Below are 12327 nucleotides of genomic sequence, written 5' to 3' on the forward strand. Positions count from 1 at the left end.
TTTTACATTAATAGTTCGAAATTATAATTTTTAGTACCAGTAAGTTCCCAAATGTTGGGGGTTTTAAATGCATCTGGGATGTGAGAACATGCATAACTGAATATAACCTTTACAATCCATTCTTTTGTATTTTTATTAGTTTTTCAACTCTGCCATGGCAGGTGAAACATCCCTTGGCCCACCCCTGACCCAGGCCCACTCAACAAGGTATATGTGGAGGAGGGAGGAGACAGGAGACAACCTACCTGTCCCTCACTTGCTCATCACTAATGAGGCATCTAGATGGATGTTAGAAGTGTTTCGTTTTTTTGATTGGACAGCTTGGACCAATGGCGCTCTGATGTAGCTCTGGCCTCACTATGTTAGCTCACACACAGCAGCAGAGAAGGCCACTGCTGTGTAACATAACTTAGCTGTCAAAAGCCAAATTAAGCACTGCCTGAAATTAACAGGTGGTGCTCCGTCTATGACAGGTTATACAGTAGAGAGGCTTTCCCTGCTCTATAACCTGTTAGCAGCTAGTCTGAATGTAGAAAAAGCTGTCCGCTTCAGACTTGAAACTGACAGCTTTTTCTTCCATAATGGCAGGTGAGGCTCTGCCTACCTGCCTCCCCAGACCGTATGTCTCTGGGTGGTATTAACCTCCAGGTTTATGGAATTGACTAAACTTGGAGTTGACTATAAAATACTACAGACAAGTTTAGTCTCCTATCACAAAAATACAGGTGAAACTCGAATAATTAGAATATCGTGCAAAAGTAATTTCAGTAAGTGCTGCAAAAGGGGCCCAAACCAAGTACTGAGTACATATGCATGCTTGTACTTTTCAGAGGTCCGATATTGTTCTATGTACAATCCTTGTTTTATTGATTGCATGTAATATTCTAATTTTCTGAGATTGTGGATTTGGGGTTTTCATGAGCTGTAAGCCAGTAAGTGCTGCAAAAGGGGCCCAAACCAAGTACTGAGTACATATGCATGCTTGTACTTTTCAGAGGTCCGATATTGTTCTATGTACAATCCTTGTTTTATGGATTGCATGTAATAATCTACTTTTTTGAGGTTGTGGATTTGGGGTTCTTGGGGTTTTCATGAGCTGTAAGCCATAATCATCACAATTATGACAAATCACGGCTTGAATTATCTTGCTTTGCATGTAATGAGTCTATCTCATATATTAGTTTCACCTTTTAAGTTGCATTAGTGAAATAAATGAACTTTGCATGATATTCTAATTATTCGAGTTTCACCTGTATGTGAAATATTGAGTCCTCTCCAAAACAGTACAATAAACACTTACAATAAGCTCACTTTATTTTAACAAATGTGTAATCCAAATAGGAGTAGCTAAACTGTTGTGAATATGTACTATTGCAATGGAGAATTATAAGGCACTATATGTAGCAGAGAGTCATTAGGCACTGTGCACAATACCGATTTATGAGGCACTGGTGTGACAGAAAAGGAGAAGCAATGTATATAGTACAGACATTTAAGGCACTGAGATATTACACAGTGTGTATGACACAGAGATTTGAAGTAATGCACGCAATGGAGAAGCATCAAGCACTGCATATAACAGGGTTATGTTACCGGGTGTAATAGAAAGGTATGAGAGCTGTGTCTATAGAAAAAATGAAGCACTACATATAATAGAGAGGTATGAAGCACTGCATGTAACAGAGATGTACGAGACTCTGGCCTCGTTCACACCAGATGCAGTGCGTTCCGGCCTGATTCTGGCCAGAACGAACTGCCTCGCATTGCGACCGGCTCACTTTTTTGTGGAGCAGGAGAGGGCGTGGCAGTCCATTGAAGTGAATGGCACCTCCGGCCGCAATGCTATCGGCTGCACGGAATCGCAAGGCACATTATGCCTGCGGTCCGGCGCGATCAAAATAGTGCTTGCTTTTGCTCCACAAAAAAGTGAGCTGGCCGCAATGCGAGGCAGTAGTTAATGTGAGGCAGTAGTTAGTGCGTTCCGGGCCAGAATTGGCCCCAAACACACTGCATCAGATGTGAACAAGGCCTTATTTTTTGTCACATAGTTGTTCAGGAGTGAATGCACATTTTACTGCTGGCATGGATACGCGGGGTGAGCTGTGTGTGCTGGGGGCAGATCGCACAGTTGGCAAAGCCTCTGGCTTGGATACAGGTGGTGATCTATGTGTACTTACTTGAAGATCACATTGGTAACATGGATACTAGGGAGTGTCCTGGAATAAAGTTTTTCCAGATCACAGTAATAAAACATAAACGTAAGTACTGCGTTCATCAAATAGGTCTCCTTATGCATCCCATATAAGTAAGTAACTTACCAAAATCAGTTACACTTGAAGTCTTTAAAAGGTGTATATTGTAAACGCCCAAAGGAAATATTTCTAGTTCATCATACACCTGGAATACATGTACAGAACATTCGTTAATTTTGACAATCATTAAAAGTTTCATTTAAATTACTGGCAGACTAAAATAGTTAATTGTACATTTTTGATACTCTTTTCTCCATTATTTCTGTGACCATGCTAATTAATAGACATGAATAGTTATTCATAGTAATTCATAGAAAAATATTTCTTAAACACTTTAGGACTACTTATGTTTTTCAGTACTGTAACAGATTTACTATAAAAAAACTTTTATATTTTGTAAGATACCCTAAGATCTAAATTAAACCTTATTAAGATGTATTTTTTAGACAAATATGACTTTTGGTAAAAATATACAATATCTGCTATTGGGCATATTTAAAGTGTATGTAAATCACAACAATCTAACTTCTCCTAAATGTTCCCTTGCAGTCCGATTAATATACAATTTAAAGCATATCTGTTTACCAAGTGCAAAAATCACCTGTTGATCTGGTCAGAATTTCAGAGCTGTCCTCTGTCCTGTTCACAGTGCCTATGTTATTTAAAGGAGTCTAATCAACCTTCCAAGATCTTTTCTTAGACTGGAGAGCACCCCCTAAGTTTTTGGACTGGAGAACACCCCTTATGCTGTGGAGATGAGGAAAGGGTGGGGTTGGTTCTGTAGTTTAGCAAAAGACAGCTGTATAGGGCTGACACCATTCCTTACCATTCCATCATCACTGATGTTTTATATTTGTGTTTTACTATATATATATATATGCACTGTATATTTATCAATGTTTTTAAATTGCATTTTTACAATTAAATTTCTTCCGAAATATAAAATATATGTAGCAGGTATACCACTAGGGATGCACCGATACCAATATCAGTGCCGATACTCGTACTGGCCCAAATGCTCCGATATAGGAACTTCTGGTCAGCGGAAGATTTTCCCTGACTGGGAGTGCCGTAGGGGAACATGGAGCTGGCTTCCTGGGCAACCAGGAAGCTAGGTGGCGAGTAATGACCAGCCTCCCTGCTTCCTGATTAGGCAGAAAGCCGGCTCCATGCTGAATGGCTGGGAAGCTGGCTTTCCAGCCAATCAGCATCGAGCTGGTCAAGCAGCTGGTTTGATGATGATTGGCTAGGAAGCCAGCTTTCCAGCCAGTAAGCATGGAGCCAGCTTCCCAGCCAATTAGGAAGCAGAGTGTAAGCACCATGCCCGTTCCACGCATGCGCCAAGTACCGCTAGGCAGAAGAATACGCGCATGCGCACAACGACCACTTCCCACAGAAAGACGCGCAGTATGGCGCACAGGAAGTGATGCGCAGATGGAGCGTGTTCTAAGAAAAATGTGCCAAAGGCGCACAGGAAGTGATGCGCAGATGGAGCGTGTTCTAAGAAAAAGGTGCCAAAGGCGCACAGGAAGTGACATAATTGATTGGTTCACTTCCCTATTTAAACCAAGCCAGCCTGTCACTTACTTGCTGGATTGTCTTATCAGCTCCTGTCTGTGTTGTGTCTCCTGTTTCCTGTCTTGAATATTAGATTGCCGTTGCCTGGATTTTGACCAGTTCCTGCCTCAACTACCTGCCTTGACTGCCGCCTGCCTTTTTGACCCTGGACTGTTTTGATTATTCTTCTGCCTCTTCCTTCGGTACTGCAACTGACCTCCTGGATTTTGACCTCGGCTTGCCTCGACTTTGAATTCTGGATTACCCTTCTACTTGCACGGTTTCATAACTACTGGCACTCATGCCACTCGGTGTCTGCCTGGCCTCTGTCACCATCCTCAAAGGGCTTGCAGACACGAGGTGCAAGGGAAGCCTCCTCAACCATCCAGTCTCCCAGACCAGGTTCGTAATACAGAGTAATTACTTGCTGCCGCCTGGCTTCCTGATTGGTCGGGAAGGCGGCTCAATGCTGATTGGCCGGGAAACCTGCTTCTTAGCCAATCACAATTGAGCCGGCCAAACAACATGGAGCTAGCTTCCTGGGCAATCAGGAAGCTGGGCGGCATGTCATTACCCACCACCCACCTTCCTGATTGCCCAGGAAGCCGGCTCCATGCCAGGGGAAGCACTGCTATCGGTACTTGTTATCGTCAATATTGAATGCAAAATATTGCTACTCGTACTCGATACCGAAAAAACTGTATTGGTGCATCCCTATATACTGCAATTTTTTGCCTCCCACAACATATCTTAAAATACCATATTACGTTATATTATTATTAAGTGTGCACTTAATAATAAATAAGTGCATTTTTGGTGTGATATCTTTCTAGGAACCCCTGCCCCAAGTAAAGCATTTTATTCAAAAAATATTCATATATTCATTAACTACAGTGCTGTGGTGACCTTTAATATGCATCCTGCCCCGCTCTGAATTTGGCATTAGCTAAGAATTTTCATGTTCTTAATAGTAACTACAATAGTAGTAACTACAAGGTAGCATTAATTTGATTAGAAATTATAGTCAATACATTGACAATGCTGTAACATTCTGTTCATTTTCCATAACTGTTTTATATAATCAACAAATCCTCCATTTCAATCAGTTACAGCATTGCACACTTCCGCTATTCTGGCTGTTCATTTTTGAAGCTCATGTCTTCTGTAGTGCTCCCTGGAGGTCACTTGGCTTGTAGTGTATTTTTCTCTGATTTAAAGGTGAAGCTCTTCCCACAAGAACTTTTTATTTATTGGCCTGCTGCCAATATTGGCCTGCTGCATAACCAAATTTGCCCCAATAAAGTGCTGATCGGGAGATGGCACCAAATCATTACATTTTCCCTGCCATGCTTGACAGAAGGCATGAAACATTCCTCCAACATCATTTAATTACTCTACACCTCGCATATGTTCTGCTTGCTCAAATCACCTAAAACTTAGACTCATTAGTCCATAATAATATTTTACAGATGTCATTTGTCCAGTGTATATGTTCTTTTGCACTTTACTTTTTGAAAGCCAGCTTCAAATGTGCATTTTTCTTTGAAACTTTGCCTTTAAGACCAGCCAGCAGTTGTAGTTTCATTGTTGCAGAGGACATTGGTTTTTGATGTGTACTATTTATGGAATCAGCCATTTTTTAAACGGCATATTCTAAAGTGGAAATGCTCTAGTCCAGTTGTACATCTGGGCATTCTGGCCAAAAACATGGGCATACTGGTATTTCAATTCACCAGTGCTTAGATGGGCTGCATTTTTTGTGGCTTTTCTCCTTTAATTTCACCTGGTAACCCTGCCAGTAGGACAGTTCCTGCCCTAGGGTGACAACGCTCATGTGTGGAATGGCTGCAATGTCACACTAAAGCCGGTATGAGCGGTTCTATTTTTTTTTTCCAACCTGTGGGCTGAACGAAGCGGATAGAACAGATTCCTCCATGAATGATCACGAGTATACCCGACTTAAGATAAGATGTGAGGTCTATAGAACATCTTGCCCTCTCTTCATCTCCATAACATAGGGGGTGTTCTGTGGTTTACAGAGGTAACTTTAACAAGGATAAGATCACAGATAAGATTTCCCAGCAATAACCTTCCCAGGATGCAACACTTTGGCACATTACATCATTTGTGCCAGAAGTGTACCAGGAAGTAGATGAACTCTATTTGTAAGTAAATACAAAATAGGTTTGTTTAACTAATGAATGTAAGATGCTTTTAAATCAACATGCAGAGCTGCATGCTGGTGTGATTTTTAGTGAAAGGGTGTAAAGTTCCGCTTTAAGACTACAGTGAACACTTTTCTATGAACTCATTAGTTTCCTAGCAATCTGACACATGGTTAAAGGAGAACTATGAGGTGAGTGAAAATCACTCAGCCTCATAGTTCGAGCTGACGTGTGACAATCAAACTGTCACACGTCAGCTCAATAGATCGGGAAGTGAGCGAACACATACCGCCGCTCGCTCACTTCTCGATCCTGTGACTGCAGAGAGCCGTGACTGTCACTCACGGCTCCCTGCAGGGATTCCCCCCTCCCCTGTTCGATCCTCCAGTGCTGACTGGCGGAACGGATGGGGGGATACAGCTGGCTCTGCCTCTAGATAGGCAGAGCCAGCTGTCACTCACGCAGCTGGGTGGATCCAGACAGTATTGTCGGGACCCGTCCCGGCTGCGCTGTCTCAGTATAACTGTAGCTCGCGGTATACTGAGCTTTGGGTGACGGGAGGACACTAGTTTGTGTCCTCCCGCTACCCTTAGGAGAACTTTGAGGAAAAGCACTGACCCCATAGTTCTCCTTTAACATCACATTTCACAGAACAACAATAGACTGTGCTTCAAAAGAAAGGTGTTTTTGTTTTTTATTAAAACATTTTGAAGACAAAAATAACCTAGGCATACCTGCAACTTGAAAACCAAGGTTTAAAAAAATCAGAGGCGCTATCACAATTACAAAGTTTTCTACGATAACAAATATTTAAAGTCAAACTCCAGGAAAAAAAGGATAATTTCCACTCTGTACAGGGTGTGCAAATGATCATTGAAAAGCCAGGTGTTATGTGCGGAGGACTGCTGCAAAGTATAAAAATCCTACTTTGCATCAAGCAGCATCTTGCACATAATGCAGAGTGAGGGATGTGGCTCTAGCAGTGAAATGCTCTGGTCCCATCACCTGCCCCTCCTCACTATTTGCCCATTCACAAAATGCCATGTTTTTTTTAAAGGATGCAAGGCATTGTGTAATTGGAAGAGGGGAGATGATATCACATCCCGCTCCTTTATCCCCTCCCTAAATAACAGAACACCTTGTATTCTTAAAAAAAAAAAAAACAAGATATTTTGTTAATCGGTACTTCGATTCGGTTAAAAGCACTTCAATTCCTTCACATAATTAAGCCCAGGTGGTGAGAGATTGGATTTGAACTTTGGATTTGATCTTGGATTCATTACTATAAATTCTGGATTTCATCCACATTGGTTTTGTGCGGCAGATTTCTGAGGATTGGTTTAAGAAGTGAGAGTACACTATAGCCTGCACTGGTATTGATTGCAGCCAGAGATGGAATCGGAGCAGTCAGTTTACAGAGCCTTTGGAAAATACTTAAATGTCTGTGTCACATCTCCCATACCTTTAGTGTCCAGAAGCCCAATAGTATGTGCAGGAGACGGCATTCTGCAAGCTAAGATTTGTATAATTTGCAGCAGCCCTCCACACATAACGCCCAGCTTTACCAGTGTGGTGTGTAAATTATATATATTGTTTTCCCCTGGAGTTTGGCTTTGAACGTGATTAATTGAGCATGAGCTAACAGAGTTTACAATATGAACACTGGAGAATGTGAATAACAAATTATAAATCATGTAAAAGTTCAGAAACTAATACTGCACACTTATAAGTTATTAAAATAATAAACCACTGCCCTTACTCACCCTCAGGTGAATGCAGTGTATGTGCAGAAATATACTCGTTACCTTGTTAGAGCAAAGTGAAAATGTATCTAAACTCAAGAACAAATATGCTATATATTGCAGCGTATACATCCTTAGATGTGGTTGCTGCATTCGTTTTCATTTTTCAGGCCATGAACATTTTCACCAATTACAGAAAATACGTGTTGATCTAGCCAGAAATGCAGCGTCCTTGTCACTTTCTGTTAGCTGAACTGAAGGCACAAACAATCTAATCTTTCTTGCGTTAACCCCTTAAGGACATGGCCATGAACTTAAGGTAAATTTAGTACCCCAAAACACTAAATAAAACCATGTTATTTTATAAAATATGAGGTTACAACGAGTAAATAGATACCCAACAAGCCCAAGTTAGAAATTGTGTGCGTCCGTGAAACTGCGACAGAATTCAGTACCCCAAAAAGTCCATAGACGATGCTTTAACCCTTTCGCTGCCAAGCCCTCAGGAACATTTTTCAAATCAGCTGGCCAAGCCATTTTTGAATTTTCTGCAATTTTTTCCTATTGATTTGATTTTCAACTGCTGCGTTGCTAGCGTTTGTAAAAGACCCCCCAAACCATATATTTTCTGAAAGCGCAGGCCCGGTAGAATAAAAAGATGAATTTTTAAAACTGTTTTTTTTTTTTTTTAACTTTAATTTCTATCACATAGGGGGGATTACAAGCTCCCATGTGATAGCATATTGGTGGTGACAGGTACTCTTTAAGGTGATACTGGGGGTACAAAAGACCCCTAGTGTCACCTTTTCACTCTAAATAAGCTATTGAAATGCAGATCGCACTTCAATAGCTTATTGCTGGGCTTCAGGAGCCGAGCAATGACCGCTCAGGGACCGGAAGTGATGCAATATGCGTAGCTCCTGGTCCCATAGAACAGGGAGGAGATCGGTGAATGGGCGTTCGCCGCTCTCCTGCCAACACCCTAGATGCTGGTCCTGGGCCCACAGGAGGGGCAGCGGAGCCCAGGAAACAGGGTGGGGGTGTCGGGTGGGAGGGGGGGCCACTTTACCAGATGGTAGAAGCAATCTGGCCGCATCTGAGCCGCCAGAATCGCTTCTACTGTAAGGCCAGCCGCAGGCTCTACAGATATGAACAGAGGAGCCACCGAGAATCTGTTTAACCCCTTATGGACCCATGACGGAATAATCCCATCATGGGTCATGAAGAGGTTAACTACTACCCCCCTTCCCCCATGTAATGGAGATATAGAAATGTTTGAAAATTAGATGGGTGACAACTATGACCCCCCCTGAATTATTCGAGTGGAGATAGTGAGCATAGCTACCAGGGACATGTGTTATTTGCAGGATTATCAGATGAAAAAAAAGGTTACAAAAAAGAAAATGGATGCAACAATCACATCTACTGGTAAGTTTGAATATATAAAAAAAAATTAAGAATACCAAATACCTGGTCTTGCATGTAGTCCACTGGAGAAGGTAAGTAATATTCAATATTCTCATCCACATTTTTTCGTAAATGCAAAGCAAAAAAACTTGGGTCCAGTTGCCGCACCTATATTAAAAATACAAATTAGAAAAGTTGCTGTTCCGGTATAAGTAATGTATATGTGTAGTATTCTAAGGGCCTCTTATATTGAAGGAAAGACACTGAGCCTATTATGATATACAGTGATGTCGTGTGACCTATTTAGCCTTGAGTGTTGTTAATTTGCTAATTTATTAGGTTACAAATGTTTTGTTTTGCCTCTAAAGGATTAGTGTTTATACATAAAAAGCAAATCAAAATGCACAAAACACAAACACACAGAAAGCATGGTATACACACAAAAAGTTATGACATTCTTGGCCAAAAAGTTGAGACATTACAATGATAAATTAGCAGGAACTTGTGGGTATTTGTTTTATTTCTAGGTACCTAATTTAATGCATACATCTCTTAAACAGCATGCAGGAATAGGTTACACATGCAATAATTATAGTTCAGCTTTAAATAGATATTTCAAATTTCAAACAAAATAAATATTATTTTAGTAGCATAAAGTAAATATAAGAACACACAATTGTAGAACATGCAATCTTGTCTTCTTAGCACTCTTAAGTCATTTACAATGCGGGAAGTGCCCCAATTCAACAGTTGTGGACCGTGGGCATGCTATGTGCACCAAAAAAAATGTCATCAAAGTACACAGGGCATACAAAACATGCCCTGTCCCTCTCTCCCTGCAGCCTTCCTACCAAACTTACTGGCAATTCCCGATTGTCAAAATGACAGCTGGGACCTGCTTAGTAATACAATAGTGTCTGCAGCTGCTTTTGAACAGTGTTGGTAAACAATGTTCAGAAGTGTGATTTAGAAATACAATGCAACCTTATTATTACATTGCAATTGTATCAGATCTTTGATCTGCTTATAATGTCAGTTAAAACAACCTTACAAGTAAAGACACAGCTATTTTGTTTAATAATCACATTTGTTTCTATTTAACCCCTTATTAACAACAGTAAAACTTAATCAGCCCTAATTCATTCCTTCCACCTTAGCTATTACTTTCTGATGATTTTTTTCCATTTCAGTTTTTTAAACCATTGATATTTAAACTTTGTTTCATTTTCATTCATTTTGGGCAAAGTCAAAAAATAGTCTTTATTTTATTTGTAAATACCCTTTGCAATGCTTGAAAACAGGATTTTTGTACTCATTGTAAAATCCTTTCCTTCAAGTTCATTAAGCGACACAGGATTCATTGACATTTGGGTTATACTGCTGTCTACAGTAGGATTTGGACACTGAAGAGCAAAAAACAGTGACCAGTCTGGTATAATCTCTTCCACTCCCTGCATGCCTCAGTTTGTTTTAACAAAGCAGTGCCGAGAGTAAGAATAAGTGTTGGTAGTAACTCAGTCTGTAGCTTGTTGAAACCACCTCCTGTACCCAAGCATCTGAGATGGTGTCTGTTCAAATGTCTGCAAAGGTGAACAGACATTCCCCCCACACACACACACTTTGGAAAGTGGGGGGCATCTCTTCATGCCGAAGACTTGTTGGGTTGGGGAATTAAGGGGCCCAGGAATTGCAGTGAAACTGAGCTCCTGGCTTAGGTTTTGTCTTAGAGGCTGAAGTCTGGGAGTAATGAAAAGGAATTATTTCCACCTCAAAGGAGGATGATTATTTTCTGCTTGAGGTCTAGGCTTCTTTTGCTGGGGTACATGAATATCTTACCTCCAGTAATATCCTTGATCAGGGTGTCCAAAGCAGCTCTGAAAACATGCTCGCCCTTGAAGAGCATGCACAGCAAACTCTTTTTACGTGCCTATTGCACAGACCAACATTTCAACCAAAGAATTATCCTCAGGTGGGAACTGCCCACTTCCAAATAAAGGACTCTTCAAATGGGTATTGGACCACAAAACATTTGGGAATTGTAAACAGCTTATCCGGAGTTTTCCAGTCAGTGTACAAAACTTCTGGTAGCAGCATTTGCAAGGGAAAGGTTTGTGGTTCTGGGTCTTTTCAGAGAACCTAGACTGGCAGCGGCCCAAGCAAAAACTATAGCTGCACGTCCATCTTTAACTTGGCATTTGCCGCATTAATAAGAGCCAAAATGGTCTCTCTAAGCCTTGGAGTTAGGGTGGTTGCTTGTGATGAGGATATCAGCGTTTTCAGGAACAAGCCAAGAGCAGGAACCAGAGGGGAACATCAGCCAGGATCGGGTCATACACAGAATCACAATACTCAAAGCAACAGGAATGCACTAGCAGGTAAGACCACGCAAGGGCAAGGCCAGACTGGACTGAGTAGTTTATATAGTGAGTGGGGTGACATCATCACTCAGAGACAGGAAACTCCCATCTGACTCTCCCAGATGATTCTCCCTGTTTGGCCATAAGAGGGAGCCTGGGAGTAGTGAGCAACATTACAGTCTGCTCAGGCAAAAGAGGACTCACAGGTGGGTAAAATGGCAGACAAGCCAGAATGCTGCAAACCAGTTAAGTCAGGGTGGAACCCTGACAAGATGGCAGCAATGACAATTACTTGCAAATAGTAGCAATGGCAGGAAGATGCTACCTGATGCTGAAGGGGAGAACAGAGCGTAGAGTGTGTGCAGGTGACACTACACTTAATGATGCAGCACTCAATTCCTCAGCATTTTAACCTTCCCATGGATAGCAAAATGAGAAAAATCACGACACCCAACAGCTCTAATAAATACAGTATCTCAGCTCACACAGCCAACTCATACATGAGTCTTTAAAGACTGGGTAACAACAGAGGCTGTGCCATGGCTCTGGACCTGGAAAGCACTACAGTACACAGAGGTCTATAAAGCACCACTGTGGAAACCTCTGCTTATGGGGCATAAAACAATAGCAGACAATATTTTTCAACACGTTTAATCGCTTCTTACCCTGTTGGCCAGTAGTGACTCAAGCAGATTATCTTATCATATAATGTTTGAAGGCACCATATCCAGAACCTTTGGCCAGATTATGGACAATCAAATACTTAGATATTTTTACGGTGCAGTAAAGGGGCTTTAAAACAAGCCCCCGCTGACCTCTGTAGCTGCAATTAATGTGGAACAATTAA

General features: G+C 41.3%; 1 protein-coding gene across 1 annotated transcript in view; it reads right to left on the reverse strand.

Moving 5' to 3' along the window:
• The window catches only part of TIAM2 (T-cell lymphoma invasion and metastasis 2), a 166306-nt gene that overhangs the window by 60962 nt on the left and 93017 nt on the right, over positions 1-12327 (reverse strand). The window contains exons 12-13 of the mRNA XM_018561444.1: positions 9187-9291; positions 2319-2397 (exon numbers count right to left, since the gene is read on the reverse strand). Of these exons, the coding sequence (XP_018416946.1) occupies positions 2319-2397; positions 9187-9291 (184 nt within the window). The remainder of the gene's footprint in view (positions 1-2318; positions 2398-9186; positions 9292-12327) is intronic.

Source organism: Nanorana parkeri, unplaced genomic scaffold, assembly GCF_000935625.1.
Source record: "Nanorana parkeri isolate BGI_ZX_2015 unplaced genomic scaffold, ASM93562v1 scaffold524, whole genome shotgun sequence".
Classification (NCBI taxonomy): Eukaryota; Metazoa; Chordata; class Amphibia; order Anura; family Dicroglossidae; genus Nanorana; species Nanorana parkeri.